The 17,500-nt window shown below is 39.5% G+C and overlaps 1 protein-coding gene across 1 annotated transcript in view; it reads left to right on the top strand.

Annotated features, from left to right (window-relative positions):
- Positions 1-17,500, top strand: part of LOC128703758 (uncharacterized) — a 79,566-nt gene that overhangs the window by 25,574 nt on the left and 36,492 nt on the right. The window contains exon 2 of the mRNA XM_053798532.2: positions 3,040-3,152. Coding sequence (XP_053654507.2) covers positions 3,040-3,152 — 113 coding nt within the window. The remainder of the gene's footprint in view (positions 1-3,039; positions 3,153-17,500) is intronic.

Genomic DNA, 17,500 nt, shown 5'->3' on the forward strand with positions numbered 1-17,500 from the left:
CCGATTATAAGGCGAAAATCTCATCCAGCTCCTCAGAGCTGGGGCGTGTGCCCAAAATACAGCAGGCATTACCCCTTTGAACAGCCGCACTGAGCCGCTGGAACAGAAAACTAGCTGCCCTGGGATCCTTAGTTACCCTGATGAGTCTTTTTCCCAGCTCCTTAAGGAATTTAGGTGCACTCTTTCCCCATGAGCCAAGGGTCTCTGAGCCTATGGGAACAAACATATAATGATGGGCAAGTTCTTCATATTTTCTAGACTTTTGGGACTCCCTAAAGCTGGCAGCTGCCCCTCCTTCCTCCCTGGTGTATTGGAGATAGGTATCAGCAAAGGTAGATGCACATGTATAGTCCCACACCACCTGCTTCCCATCTGTCCAGGCTTGAAGGGTGATACCATCTGGACGCTTCTGGCTGCCATCAGATCTGCATAGTTGGGGTGGCTCCCTTACTGCTGGGCATCCAGCTGTTGTGAGGCTCCTCTTGATAATGTTATTAACCTCCTCATGTCTTGCAATCTTTCCCTCGGATTTACGGCACACAAGACCATGGTACCCGAATCGGTCTGCTGCTTCACTTCACACCTGTGTTCGGCGAGAATAGGGGCGGCAAGTCGAAGGGCAACACCGATGCGGATGGTCTGTGGGTCGAGGCGTGTGCCAAGGCTGGAGTTGGGAACAGCCAACAGAAAGTCCCCAGCATGAGGGGCTCTCACTGCCAGGAGGCGGGCTCTATCCTTCCCTGACACACTCTGAAGCATTGTTGAGGCTATATTTTCCACTATTGGACCATCCCAGTGCGATTGTTTGTAGTTGTTGGGGGCAGCAGGTCTGGTTTCAGAGCCCGTTAGATTATCCCAGATCATTGCTCCGTCAATGAATTTTTGGTCCTGGACTCCAATCTTGTCCCTAAGATGTTCAGGGAGAATCGCTGCTACAAGCTCTCTGGATGAAATACACGAGGACAGAAAAGCAGGTAACGCAATCTGTGATGACTTGCGGACACCAATGCCTCCTAGTCTGACTGGAAGTGTAGCTTGGTTCCACTGCCCGTCTTCTAGAGTGAGGTTAAGTACTTTCGTAAAAATCTGCCTGAGAATACTGTCATATTCGTGCAGTATAGGTGCACATCTTAGGAAATATGTCAACCTAGGCAGACTCAAGCACTTTGTGAGAAGGTACAAGGCATCGTGGGTGTCCAGATTGCCTATTCGTTGTTCCATTCTCCTTAACTCTTCCAATTTCTTCCTGAGAATTGTGTCAATGGCATTGCTTCCCAGAGGTGCTACTAGCAAGACACTGTGGGGGCAATGACTGCTGCTCCTGGTAGTTTTGATCTCACTGCATTTATCACTTGTTGACTGACTGAGATGATTTCACATTTGGATGGATTCAGGACTATGCCCATTTCCTGTCCCCGTGTCATTACCTGTGCAAGGTCATGTAGGAGGGACTCCTTTGTACCTGCTAGTGTGCCATCATCTAGGAACCAGAAGAATCTTAGAAAACTTACCTAACCTTATTATAACAAGAGCAATTTATTTTAGCTTAACCCAACTAAATATATTTTAGATTTGTTTATAATAATTTAATACTAAACAAACACAGTGAATTATATTTTTTTTCGTTAGCTTCAGAATGATTTTTGGGAAATTATTGCATACACAAATTTTCGCTTGTCCTATATGGCAAGATGAGCGTTGCTATTTAAGCCAAGATCGCAAGTTCTGCCTATTCGGCACGACATATATATATATATATATATATATATATATATATATATATATATATATATATATATATATATATATATATCTATATATATATATGTAGAGATATATATATAGACGTATGGTATCGAGATCGGCGGGTGATGTCAAGTCAGGTGGAATTTTTGAAGTTTATTATTAGGTGGCTCAGTAACTGACTTTGTGATTCTCCACACAGGTTTATGTAATAGTAACATTATTTGGGATGAAATAAGTTTGCCCAGAGATTCAGAAATTAGGAATGAACTTGATTTCTGTGTTATTGCGTTACTCGTAGCTATCAGACTGATTCTAAGCACAGCTGGTTCTTTCTATCTACTTCTTTGATAAGTATTTTGACGATGGAGAAGTTCATCAGATGTCTGTGTTGCTTTGAACAGTTCAGCCATTATTTGTGTCATTTCTCTGATATGCAGTTCACTAGTTGTTGATCCTCGTGTTCATGTCTCTAGAGGTTTCACCAAAGTCAAAGTTACCACCATCTGCACGTAGTATTTTGTAGACGCCGGCAGTGGTTTTGTTTCTCACGGTTTTCTCTGAACTAATTTCTTTTCTTTTTTGTATTGGAGGCTGTGGTGGAAACTCTGATATTAGCTATTGTTGAAGATATGGAAGGGTTGTTGATTGTGTTGTTGCAAGGCAGAACGATACACAGACTGGGGTTGGACGCTTGACCGGATATACTAGTATCTTCACTCTTCTCCAGCAGTCAGTATTGAAGTGGTGTGGATTGCAGAATTTTAGGAAGGTTTTATTAATGTAGTCGCAGTCTTCTTCTAAGATTGTGAGTGATCAACAGATCTTGGGTGTAGATTCCGTAAACAGTTTTGAGTGACGACATGAAAGAGCTCCATGTGACCTGTCGTGTACAGAATGACATGATGTATTTCCTACAGTACAAGTATGGAGAGACAGACACGTTAGTAGTTTTTGTTGGTAGAATGTTTCACTCTGCGTAGAGCTTTATTACGTCACGGTTTGAAAAAGCTCTACGCAGCAAGCCAAACGTTGCTTGCTCACCAACTTGTTTATCTGTCTTCATTTCGTGATCGGGGATAACGCAGGCGATACATAATTTTAAATTTAAGTATATCTGGGTTAACACAAACTATACACAACAGTATCGTTTTTTTTTTAAAGACGGGAGATTAACACGGTGAAGACATATCAGTACTGTGTCAGTTTTTTTCTTCTTTGTGTTTGTTTTTAAATGTATTGGGGCTAGAGTAAGAGGCTACATAATGAGAGTGGTATCACTGCTTTACCCCGCAGGACTCCGCGCATGCGCACTCCCACCAACTACTTCATCGTCAACCTGGCCTTCGCTGATGTGTTGGTCATCGTCTTCTGCCTGCCAGCCACGCTCCTCTCCAACATCTTCTACCGTGAGTAGCTTAATCCACTTCCCAGTAGAGTTCTTTCTGCCTCCAGGTGTTCCAGTCTATCTGCTCTTGGGTAGTTGTTTATCCTTGTTTCCTTGTAACTATCGCTGTCTACTACCAGTAGTTAATATAATCTTCTACCAGGTTGCTACTCTTTATTTATTGTCCAAGTGGTCTACTACCCGCATCTACCATGCAGATGTGGGTAGTATTCTTATATTAGTGGTCTGTTTAGAGAGGAATCCTGAGGAGACTGGTTTCCTCCCTGTCTCCTTGCAACCGGTTGGCCAGACAGCCTCCACTGCTGGCTCACCTGATTCCCCTCCGCAACCGGTTAACTAGATTGCCTCCATAATCGGCTGAAGAGACAGCCTCCACAACCGGTTGACTAGAGAGTCTCCACATACACTAGTTTATTAGACTCACTCCACAACCGGTTGCCGAGACTCCCTCCACAACCGGTTATCGAGACTCCCTCCACAACCAGTTGTCCAGACTCCCTCCACAACCGGTTGACCTGATTTCCTCCTCAACCGGCTGAAATGAGCTGCAGCACATTACTGTAAGTGCCCAGAGCTCATTAACATACAGTTACCATCCCATAAATTTGCTAAATTTCTGGACGGCTGAGTTCATCGTGGCAGAGTTTGGGTGATGAGCCGTATCTTGTTAGGCAACTGTGTAACACAACGACCGCAGTCAGGTGTAACTGTAACAGTCAGGTGTAACTGCCACAGTCAGGTATAACTGCCCCAGTCAGGTGTAACTGCCACAGTCAGGTGTAACTACCACAGTCAGGTGTAACTGTAACAGTCAGGTGTAACTGTAACAGTCAGGTGTAACAGTCACATAGGGGGGGAAGAGACATATGCTCAGCTCCGGGGATAAACTTCCAGATGTTTCTCTCAGGTACGTTTTCCTCCAAGGCTAAAGGTTCTCCAGTCTGTGTTATAGGTGGTACTTACCTTTATTCCTATCTATCTGTATATCTGTCAGCAATTTCATTTGATCAACTGGCTTTGTTTCGTTGATATCATCATGCTGTACGAACATGTCTCAGACTCGAGTCATCCTAGGAATAAATTATCTCAGATGAAGTGATGTTTTGGAGAAGGTTACTACCAGAGTGAAGTTGCTGCTTGATGCCCGTCTTGTTGTGTAGAAGCTCACTTCTCGCTGTCCTCAGAGTGGAGCCAAGTGTACTACTTTGACATTACTGGTCTTGTACCTAACAGTAAGGACACCCACATTCCTCCCGTGTTGTGGTCTTTCCTGAAACGACAGATATAGCCAGGCTGGATCCAGACGAGAGACGAGTCATCATGCTCTGTTCTCTGTTCTGTCGCAGATGAGAGGGTGGGCATGCAATCCATGGAAATAGAGCATTCTGAATGTGTGAGCGTACTCATGCCTCGTACAGAATCTTGCAACTTCTACTGTCGAGTAGATGCGAGATACGTCGAAGTACTGTAAGTTTCTTGACTTGCTTGTTTGCAAGATTTACACTATGGTTCTTCATAGTCAGTTTAGAGTCCAATTTCACCTACTTCCTTTCCGGGTACCAACACTCTCCCATTCATTCTTACCACTATTCCAGCATTACCATAATGGTGCCTAGACACCATCATCATTTGTGTTTCTCAGGAAAAAGTGTCACCTGCCATCGTTTACCTCAGGCTGATATAACTGTAGGCTGGTGATTGGTGTAACTTATAGCAGCTGGCATTTCTTCTCTGAGCAAAAGAACATAAGAAAGAAGGAACACTGCAGCAGGCCCATTGGCCCAAACGAGGCAGGTCCAATTCTCCCACCGGCTTAAGTGAATGTGACTGACCTGACTAGGTCAGGTCAGTCACATTCACTTAAGGGAGGAGTACGGCATCCGACCTAGTAGCACAAGCTAGTCAGGTCCAACTCATACCCACCCACACCCACTCATGTATTTATCCAATCTATTTTTAAAATTACACAACGTCTTAGCGTCTATGACGGTACTCGGGAGTTTGTTCCACTCATCCACAACTCTATTACCAAACCAGTGCTTTCCTATATCCTTCCTGAATCTGATTTTTTCCAATTTAAAATCATTGCTGCGAGTCCTGTCTATGTTAGATATTTTTAGCAAGTATTTACATCCCCTTTATTAATTCTTGTTTTCCACTTATACACCTCAGTCATATCCCCCCTAATCCTACGCCTGTCTAGAGAGTGCAGATTCAGGGCCCTCAGTCTATCGTCATAGGGAAGATTTCTGATACATGGGATCAACTTTGTCATCCTCCTTTGTACGTTTTCAAGTACATTAATATCCATTCTGCGCAGCATAATCTAACTGAGGCTTAACCAAAGATATATAGAGTTGAAGAACAACCTGAGGACTTCTGTTATTTATACTTCTTGATATGAAGCCAAAGATTCTGTTAGCTTTATTGTGAACACTTATGCACTGTTGTCTTGGTTTCAGATTACTGCTAACCAGAACTTCTAAATCCTTTTCGCAATCCGTAATATTAAGATCTACATTATTTAGTTTATAGGTGGCATGGTTATTTTCCTGTCCAACATTTAGAACTTTGCATTTGTCTATATTAAACTTCATCTGTCAGTTCTCCGACCAATGCATCAGTCTATTCAAATCATCCTGGAGTACTCTAATGTCCTCATTAGAAAGTATTGGACGGCCTATTTTGATGTCATCAGCAAATTTGCTTATTTCGCTATTTATTCCCTCATCTAAGTCGTTTATTTAAATTGTGAACAAGAAAGGGCCCAACACTGATCCCTGTGGAACACTCAGCAATCTTGGGTTCAGCTTAATTGGGTCCTCGGTCTTTTCTTGCTCCAGCGATTTAAGGAGAAGATACAGCTCATCCTGACTTCTTGTCACCACTGACAACTTTAACATAGTTCTTGCAGCTAGCCAAGATTAGAAACTTGCATCTTGGCAGCAAAGTGTTCGGCAAACAGATCAGCTTTCTCCAGACTGCAAGTAGAGATGGTCCCATCCTCTCTCTCTCTCTCTCTCTCTCTCTCTCTCTCTCTCTCTCTCTCTCTCTCTCGCTCTCTCTCTCTCTCTCTCTCTTTCCTTTCCTCATCTACTCTCTCTTCACGCAAGACTTGTCTCCTCACTGCTTCCCTTATCTACGCTATAACCTCACACCACCAGAGTCGAGTGAGTACACAGCACCATCAACACACACACAAATAAAAGGAAAGAGAGGGAGGGAGGGAGGGAGGGAGCCAAGTATCTATCGACAAGTGTGTTTGACAAATGGTAACTATATCAGGGCCAGGAGCACAGACTCAACACACACAGCCACGGATGGGTGAACACACAGCACCAACAGTACAGATAAACAGGCTGCTCAACAGACAAGATGTAAATCAGGAATGGCTACGTTATTTAATACATGGACTCAGTTCACCTATTTAATGAAAACTAATTCAGTTAATTACTTTCATTAATACCAGCTAATAAAAATATAACAAAAATATATCAACTATGCTTTTTGAATTTCAGATAAAATTTTGGTATAAATTTATTACCGTGAATAATTTTATCTTTTAGAAGAGAAATTGAAAACGTTTACGTTTACAAGCAACCTTTTAGGACTTTGTATTTATGTTGTTTACGTTCATGTTGACACACACACACTCACACACACACACACACACACACACACACACACTGAGAACAGCATTCCGATACCTTAGTAATGAATCGTTCAAGACACTGTACACACACTTGACACACACACACACACACACACACACACACACATAGAATAGGAATAGACAGGGTGGACAAAGACAGGATGTTCCAGAGATGGGACACAAAAACAAGGGGTCACAATTGGAAGTTGAAGACTCAGATGAATCAAAGGGATGTTAGGAAGTATTTCTTCAGTCATAGAGTAGTCAGGCCGTGGAATAGCCTAGAAAGTGACGTAGTGGAGGCAGGAACCATACATAGTTTTAAGACGAGGTTTGATGAAGCTCATGGAGCAGGGAGAGAGAGGACCTAGTAGCAACCAGTGAAGAGGCGGGGCCAGGAGCTAAGACTCGACCCCTGCAACCACAGATAGGTGAGTACACACACACATATACACACACAAAGAGGAGACGTAAGATTACTGAGGTGATGAAATGAAACTTTACGTTAAAGACATTAAAGGAGAGAGTCGAGCGGATGAATCAATAATACAAAAATAACCCGCACATTGGAGAGAGAAACTTACGAGGACGTTTCAGTCCGCCTTGGACCACTTACAACGTGACTTTGTAAATGTCCCAAGACGGACTGAAAAGTCGTCGAAAACTTTTTTCTCCCATTTGCGGGTTATTTGTGTATTGTTCCAGTCACGGTGTTGTGCATTTTTATTCATCATGAACCAACAACACTGGATCTAGTATTAACTGTAAGTGTATCTAAAATAGATGAAACAGAACACGAGGCGTCTCTGCGTGTAAGTGATCACACTGTACTGAACATCCAACACCTCGTGGATGTAAACATTACAAGAAGAACAGCAGGTGGGAAATGTGAGTAACTGGACTTCCGAAGATGCTTAGATGGGGTAAGAGAACTCATAAATATGGTGCATATTGAGAAAGAAACTTGAAAGAAAGTCAACGAATGAGACGATGGAGTACGTAGATGGATAGTGTCGGGAGGCAGATAAGAAAAACTGTAAATAAGGAGCTCATGGTACAACCAAAGATGTTGAGAAGAGGAAAACACGATAGCAAGACCATGCAAAAAGTATAGAAATCAAAGTGTGGAAGAAAACGGAAAAGTGAGCAGAAGAGCAAGGAAAGAATATGAAAGGATGAGAAGAAAAGCTGACCGACAGTTTGTGAATGATATAGCAATAAAAGTTAAGTCTGCTTTACATTAAACCAGTAGAAAGAGACCAAGTAATAAAACCGATGAAAGAGAAGTTACGCGAAACGACTAAGTGACTTGTGGAAACAGTGGCAACAACAGAGAATCAAAGAGAAAGGTCACATCAACGGGAGCTAGACACAATGTACACAGGAGAAGATATGAAAAATATTATGGGTGAGTTGGATACAACACTAACAACGAAAACTCATAAAGAGTCACTGAGGATTCTGTGAGAGAAAGCGACAACACTGTCTGCTCCTCTGGCTAAAATCTACAAACACGCCAATGAATTTGGAACAATTGCCAGAAATCTGGAAATCATCCAATATTTAAGGAGACTGACAGTAAGCTTTAAACTTCAGACAAATATCGCTGATATGCATTATACGTAAGACTGTTAAGTACCTGAGAACAGTTCAGAAGTACATTGGTGGCGCACTAACAAAACAGTTACGTAAATAATAACCAGCATGGGTTTAGAGATGCCAAACCTTGTGTCACAAAGCTGTTTTAGGTCTATGAGAGAGTAACACAAGTGAGGCAGGAAGGTAAAGAAGGGTTGGTGGATGGCATATTCTTGGAATACAAAAAGGCAATTAATATTGTAACTTATAAAATGCAAATTAATGAAACAACTGCAATGTTATGAAACCAATACAGAGTAATGAAACTGGTGCAAAGTAATTAAACCAGTTCAGAAGTAATGAAACCAGTTCAGAAGTAATGAAACCAGTGTAGAAGTAATGAAACCAGTACAAAAGTAATGAAACCAGTTCAGAAGTAATGAAACCAGTGCAGAAGTAATGAAACCAGTTCAGAAGTAATGAAACCAGTGTAGAAGTAATGAAACCAGTACAAAAGTAATGAAACCAGTTCAGAAGTAATGAAACCAGTGCAGAAGTAATGAAACCAGTACAAAAGTAATGAAACCAGTTCAGAAGTAATGAAACCAGTGCAGAAGTAATGAAACCAGTTCAGAAGTAATGAAACCAGTTCAGAAGTAATGAAACCAGTTCAGAAGTAATGAAACCAGTGTAGAAGTAATGAAACCAGTTCAGAAGTAATGAAACCAGTGTAGAAGTAATGAAACCAGTTCAGAAGTAATGAAACCAGTTCAGAAGTAATGAAACCAGTGCAAAAGTAATGAAACCAGTGCAAAAATAATGAAACCAGTGCAAAAGTAATGAAACCAGTCCAAAAATAATGAAACCAGTGCAAAAGTAATGAAACCAGTGCAGAAGTAATGAAACCAGTGGAGAAGTAATGAAACCAGTTCAGAAGTAATGAAACCAGTGGAGAAGTAATGAAACCAGTGTAAAAGTAATGAAACCAGTGCAAAAGTAATGATACCAGTGCAAAATTAATGAAACCAGTGCAAAGTAATGAAACCAGTGCAGAAGTAATGAAACCAGTGCAAAAATTAATGAAACCAGTGAAGAAGTAATGAAACCAGTGTAGAAGTAATGAAACCAGTTCAGAAGTAATGAAACCAGTGTAGACGTAATGAAACCAGTGCAAAAGTAATGAAACCAGTGCAAAAATTAATGAAACCAGTGAAGAAGTAATGAAACCAGTGTAGAAGTAATGAAACCAGTGTAGAAGTAATGAAACCAGTTCAGAAGTAATGAAACCAGTGTAGAAGTAATGAAACCAGTTCAGAAGTAATGAAACCAGTGTAGAAGTAATGAAACCAGTGTAGAAGTAATGAAACCAGTTCAGAAGTAATGAAACCAGTGTAGAAGTAATGAAACCAGTTCAGAAGTAATGAAACCAGTGTAGAAGTAATGAAACCAGTTCAGAAGTAATGAAACCAGTGTAGAAGTAATGAAACCAGTTCAGAAGTAATGAAACCAGTGTAGAAGTAATGAAACCAGTGTAGAAGTAATGAAACCAGTTCAGAAGTAATGAAACCAGTGTAGAAGTAATGAAACCAGTTCAGAAGTAATGAAACCAGTGTAGAAGTAATGAAACCAGTTCAGAAGTAATGAAACCAGTGTAGAAGTAATGAAACCAGTTCAGAAGTAATGAAACCAGTGTAGAAGTAATGAAACCAGTGCAAAATAATTAAACCAGTGCAATACAGCGAATAATAATAATAATAATAATAATAATAATAATAATAATAATAATAATAATAATAATAATAATAATAATAATAATAATAATAATAATAATTTAATTACGCTTTAACATTAGGATTGAAGAAGTCGCAGGTAAACAATGGTTTCCCAGTAATAAATGTCCTGAACTATACATTCATGTTGATTCTCCGGTACTTCCGGCCCGGGTCTTCTCCAGATGGTGACCCGGAACCTGAATTATACATGTCTTTTTTCACATCTTGTTGATATCATCATAACATTTACTTTCTTGACAAGAAGTGATAATGTCCTTTTGTCTTGATAGTTCTAAAGCAGATGCAGTAGGATAGAGACTACTGTACTGAAGAACGAGACACGTGCAACATTTTGGTATCTTTGTTCTGGAAACGTTTCGCCAGCCAGTGTCTTCTTCAGTTCAATGCAGAGAAACCGTGGAAGATGAGGAGGAGTTTGAGGTTATCAGTCCCTCAGCCTGGAGTAGATGTGTTCAGTCTATAAATCTTGATGGACCTAACAGAGGGACAGATTACCCCAGACTCCTCCTCCTCATTTTCCACTGTTTCTCTGTATTGAACTGAAGAAGCCACTGGCTGGCGAAATGTTTCCAGAATAAAGACACCTAAATGTTTCACAAGTGTCTCATTTATCAACTTGCCAGTTTTCTTTTGATTCCTACTATACTAAAGACAGGTGAAGTGAAAGTAATATTGGACTTAGGTTATCAAATCGTCATTTAAACATATAAATACTGTTCATCTTTGAGATATAGCTGCCTGTTCGATGAGAACATAATTATTAATATATACGCAGGTGTCTTATTACCAACTTGTCGGTGTTGCATGTTATTACCACATTCATATAATTCCTCCAACGAAGACAGTCTGAAGGCATTGAATTTACACTCTCTGGAAAGACGTGGAATTAGAGGAGAAATGATTGAAGCGTACAAACGGAAAATAGGAATAAATGAAGTTAATATAAATAATGTTCTGAATATATCAAACCAAGACAGGACTCGCAGCAGTATATTCAAATCTGATCAGTTTGGAGTTAGAAAAGATGTTGAGAAATATTGGTCTGGCAATAGAGTTGCAGATGGCTGGAACAAATTCCCAGGCAACTTTCAGTATAGATTGGACGGATATACGAGTGGGTGTGAGTCAACATGCCCATACTAGGCAGGTTCAAGTCGCACCCACTCAAGTACTCGTCTAACCTACCTTATGTTGTAAAAATGGTGGTAGACCTGAAAATGACACATAATACTGACATGTTAATAAATAACACACAAGTGCAGCAGTGTTAGGCATCTTTATCCCGAAACGTTTCGCCTATATAAAAGGCTTCTTCAGTCGAGTACAGAGTAGTTTACAGAAACAGTAGAGATTTGAAGCCGATGTAATCAGTTAATCGCCCTTGAAGACGCAGTTTTGAGGTGGTCAGTCCCTTAGCCTGGAGAAGAGTTTTGTTCCATAATCTAGAACATTGTTCCAGACTATGGAGAGCGAAAAGTTGCCGCATGTGTCTTTTTACCTAACTTATGTTCTTCTCTTCATATGTACCACCGTCAGCAGCAGCTGAATAAACAATTAAGACAAAATAACTGCATCTGTCAGCATTTCGTTAACAAAACTCGATACATCAGCGTCGTGTTACTACCCTGTTCTGTGTGATGATTACATAGTGGCAACAAAAGTTAGTTATAATTAATTGCCACTGACCGGCCTGGTCACGGACCGGGCGACGGGGGTGTTGATCCCCGAAACCCTCTCCAGGTATACTCTCCAGATACACTCTTCAGAAATACTCTCCAAGTATACTCTCCAGGTATATTCCATCACGCACTATGATATTCTTACAATGTGTAGAATTGTATCAACTTGAGTTGAAAGACTTCAGTAGTGTCAATCTGAGCTGGGAGACTTCAGTAGTGTTAACCTGAGCTAGGAGACTTCAGTAGTGTCAATCTGAGCTGAGAGATTTCGGCAGTGTCAGCCTGAGCTGAGAGACTTCAGTAGCGGAATGAGGATATCGCCAGCATAAAAGCCGTCGGAGTCTTTCATTAATTCGGTAGTCAGGTTTGATCCAGGGAAAGGAAGAGGAGCTCCAGTTCCTTGGATGAAGAGTCCTGTGCAAGCCTCGCGTCAGCCAACCATGAAGAGTGAGATAATACGGAGTGATGTTGTCCCAGGCTGCTGAACGCCCAAGATGGCGTCATCATCCGCCAGGCTCGGAGGCACAACTCATATCTGAAGACGACTAGTTATATCAACTTTCCCTCACTTATCTCATCATTCTCTGAGGAAGTGAGTCTATATATCATCTCCGATCATCTAAGGAGACGTAATCTAATTACTCGCGTCAGTAACAACTGCCATGCCAGTAAGTTACTCGGTATAATAAATGAATTAAGGTGATTCCCGTCTCCTATTTCTGAGACTCTCCTCACGAGGAACTTAATCCACATTCCCACTGTAAACATCAGACACCAGGGAACGCCACTCACTTTATATATTATGCATAACTTAACATATGGTTAATGGAGCAAAGGAAGCCACCTGGAGACAATAGAGCAGAAGATATTTATGAGACTCTATATTTGATCATCCCACTGAGATTCTTTCCAGCAAGCTAAAGGTATCACTAACAGCATGACTTATCAGAGAAAGGGTCGCAGACGGAGGATCGAACCTCCACCATTCCTGGCACTGAGTGACCTAGACGAGTTTAGCGTTTTACATAAATAAACAACGAAATAAAATTTGTGAAGACGAGATTGTTTGGGAAATGTTATCATTCAGTTATTTGCCTCAGTTTGCTATTGTATACAGTAATTTTTTATATGATTTTACCTGCAATATGAATTGTCAGTGTCTGCTAACAATCTTATTTTTGAGTGTGTGTGTGTGTGCACTCGTCTGTGTATACAGTAGTGTGTATATTAATTGCGACGGTGATGAAATAAGACATTTTGAAAATTAATGTTTTTAAAAATACATGGCAATGATATGACAGATAATTGATTTAGTAAGAGATATGAGTACCCTTTGCTTTAATAAGCACTGCTACACGCTTGGCATAGAATCGACAAATGTTGAACACATTTTGGGAAGTTCTTCGTCCTGGTACCAGGTCCTAATAACAGCAGCAATTAGCTTCTCTACAGGTGAACAGTCAATCCTCTTTAGCGATCCTGCGTTTGATTATTGTCCATATATTATTCAACCGAGTTAAGGTCAGGAGAGTTCCGAGCCTAATTTAGAACGTTTAGCCCACTCTCTTCGAAGAATGTCAGCATTTTCTGGAAGTGTTGCATTGAGTAAGATCCTGCTGGAAAATGCCTTCTCCATCAGGAAAGTCTCTGTTCACAATGGGAAGCAATTGAGTTACCAGGATTGTCTTGTATTTACCACTGTTCATCGTTCCTTTAACAATATCAAGCCGTCCAGGGCCTGTAGAAATAAAACTACCCCAAAACATCTTAGGTGGGTGTTTTGACGTTTGTTGAATGTGTTCATTCCAAAGAAGTTCGCCTTTGCTCCGGCTCACTAGCACTGATCAGTACCAAACTTCTTCATAATGCGCCTCATCTGAAAATATAATTTTTCTCCATTCATCTGTCGTCCATCCCTTATGATTGAGTGCCCACCGCAGCCATTTTTTCTTCATAGGAGCAGTCAACAATTTTTTTTTTACCTGATTTCTGGCAATTCTACCAGCTTCACGGAGCTTTCGTCGAACAGTTGAAGAATCAACATTTAAGCCAACTGATCTTTGCTGGTTTTCTTAGAATTCTTCACATTATTTCTTATCTTGCTGTTTGTTGTCTTGTTTAAAAACACTTTTATAAGTCTACCATTATTATTATTTCATTAAATTCCTCGGATTCTTCCTCACGAAAAATGAGTATGATGTTGATGGTGTATCTGTATATCTGATTCTGTTTTGGCACATAAGAGTTACTGAATAAACATAGTAGTATTTTGCATTACTTTCAGCTTGTTGCAAGATTTAATCGCACAGCTTCTATGGTTTATACTGAGAATCTGTTTATTACTTTAGGCTTCATATTTCTTTCATGTCAGAAAATTTTCTGGATAGAAGTTTTACTGAATGGAAATGCATGGGGATTCAGAATTATCTAGGCTAGTTCAATAAAACATTTGACTCCCGCTGCATTTCAATAGTCCAAAACTTGAATGAATCGTTTGGTATTTCTTCACCTGAAAAATCTTTTTCCAATCTTCCAACGAAGTTTATCATACTGATAATGAAGTTTTAGTTGCGAAGTTGTCTTTATTTTAGCAACCCTCTGATCATCAGTGAAGTCTGAAGATTTTGGTGAAATATTTGACAACGATTTACGAGTCTAAGTTAATCATTTTTTTGCGAGAAGAATATTTTAGATTCTCGATTAAGTCAATGTTTCTTACCCTCTTCTTCAGCTGCTTATTATTATTATTATTATTATTATTATTATTATTATTATTATTATTATTTTGATCCATGAAGGAAATCGTGGCATTTTTTTTTCCAAATTTTATTCCTCTTCAGAAAATTTCTGCATGGATCCCTGAAATTGAAGTTTATCTCCATAACTCCCAATATTCATATGAATGATAAGAAACTCCAAATCGTCTTACTATACCCTTTTCACAAGGAAATTATACAGCTGCTTCAACTAAAAAAAAAAAAAAAAAAAACTTTGGAACCACTAAGGCTTGAAATAATTAATATATGAACAGACTCGGAATTTTGAACAAGTAGTAGAGCAAATGTTAAGTACAAATAATTTCTTTCATCACTAGGCATCTCACTGCGTAAGAATATTAAAAACACATATACTATTTACTAGCCATTTGTACTGCTGTTAGACGCAACAATCTTTCGTTACTTAAAATATCTTGAGATTGTTCCCCCTCTTAGAGAACTAAGCTGCAACCCTCGTGCTCGTTCAGAAAACAAAAAAAAATAAATTGATAGAAGCTTCTCGAAAACATATTCACATCACAGAACTAGGCTATATAGCACGTGCGTTATATATACTTTATTTGGGGAACTCTTTCTCTTAGTACTGATAGCACTAAATTTTGACTTCCGCACACACTACTAGCACCATCACTACTAAATCGTATGTACTTGCTGATGTCTACATCTGCTTTCTTCAAAACTGTATGACTGAATCAAAGCTACTCCTGTCGTCGACGTTATCACCACCAGGAATTCAGTTTTCATGGATGTTCCTCACTAATATATCAAACACATAGGCAGGTACTCGGAACCACCAACGTCAGTTGACTCACCAATTAATAAAAAATATTTGGTAGTTTTCAAGTCACTGATCAACTTCTCCAAGACTGAAACATTTACAATGTTTTTAGAGTTGTAGAGCACTTTGTTCTGTGCGTCTATACATTTTTCTAATGCATGCCCTTTAATAAATTCACACACAATTTCTGTATAACGATCAACAACAGTCTTGATGCTGCTGTGGTAAGCAGCTCCCACAGAGTATTTTATTTCATAATGTTTCACTTGATCATGTTGACCTCTAATTGATTTACAAACGTTTTAATGATATTGTCAGACTTTTTAATGGACTCTGCATGCCCCACCAGGTTACTTTTTAAACTACATTAATTGCACAGGCGAACAATTTACAGTAAGAGGCTTCACATATGTCGATAAGAAAAGTAAATCCGTTCTCCCATTCCACCTTATAACTTGTTCCATCACTATGAGTTCTTCCATTTAGGATAAATGGTATAAAAGACAAACACAATGAAAAAAACACAAATACGGTTGTGCTAAATGGTTTTGAAACCGACAAGTTGAAGATTGAGACACTAATGCAATATTTGGGAATCTTCATTAATGAAACGTTCGGCCACACAGTGACTTCATCAGTCCAGTACAAAATAGAATGTATTGGACTGATGAAACCACTCTAAAAGAATAGAGAAATTCCAAGCGCTTTCGTGACTACTCACATTATCAAGGAACTATGAAAGTAAAGCATCCAAGGAAGCTATATAAGGGGTCTGGCCAACACCTCACTATCAGATCCCGCAACGGTTTAACACCTGACGCGCGCCGGCCCAACTGGACAGGTCCTTTGCACAACTCACCAACAAACTATTCTACCCAAGAAAATTTAAAAATTATTATTTGTCCAGTGTATTATTAAATTCTTCCCAAATTCTATTAATTATAAATGGATCTAATTTATATAAACCAAAGGAAATATTCATATTATTGTCAAAACTGCTTTTTATGAAACAAGATTCAATTATATTCCTGTCGACCATGGACTTGCTTGATACTACTTTCTCAACTTTTTGAAAATCAATTGGATGGTTAAAATCTCTTACATGAATAAATAGAGCATTGGAATCTTGTCCAGTTCTAATGCTATATTTATGTTGTTTTAACCTTAGTTCGAGATTTTTACCAGTTGGACCGTAATAAACTTTATCGCAAATTTTACAAGGAATCTTATAGACACATCCATCAGCATTTTGGGGGGAATTCTTTATCAAAAGTTTTTTTTACTGTATCAAGATTTTTGAATACAACTTTAATATTAAAAGACTTAAGAAGAGAAGGCATATCAACCAAGTTTTCATGGTAAGCGAGAACCAACATATTTTTAGTTGAATCAGGCTGGTTGTCCCTTTTTGGATTGTAAAAAGTATTTCTAGCAACTTTAAAAGATTTATCAATTAAATTTCTTGGGTATTTTAAATCATTACCTATTTCATAAATTTTGGATATTTCCTCATCTATGAACTCTGGACTACAAATTCGTAAAGCTCTCAAAAACATTGATGAGAAAACAGACAGTTTGACTCTATCTTGATGCGAGGAATAATAGTGTACAGAGGAACAGTTATTTGTAGGTTTTCTATAAATTTTAAATTTGAATTCATTATTACCATTAATAATTAAAACATCTAGAAAAGGCAATGAGTTATTTTCTAGATGTTTTAATTATTAAGGGTAATAATGAATTCAAGAAGCCAGTTACTGGACCACATGTCCAGCCTGTCCAGGTCTCTTTGCAGTCCTGCCTCATCCTCGTCCGATTTAATTCTTTTCATCAACTTCACATCATCTGCGAATAGGGACACTTCAGAGTCTATTCCTTCCATCATGTCGTTCACATATCAAAAAGAGCACTGGTCCTAGAACTGACCCCTGTGGGACCCCGCTCGTCACAGGCGCCCACTGTGATACCTCTTCACGTACCATGACTCGTTGCTGCCTCCCTGTCAGGTATTCCCTGATCCATTGCAGTGCCCTCCCTCTTACATGCGCCTGATCCTCCAGCTTCTGCACTAATCTCTTGTGGGGAACTGTGT

The sequence above is a fragment of the Cherax quadricarinatus genome, chromosome 20 (genome assembly GCF_038502225.1).
Source record: "Cherax quadricarinatus isolate ZL_2023a chromosome 20, ASM3850222v1, whole genome shotgun sequence".
Classification (NCBI taxonomy): Eukaryota; Metazoa; Arthropoda; class Malacostraca; order Decapoda; family Parastacidae; genus Cherax; species Cherax quadricarinatus.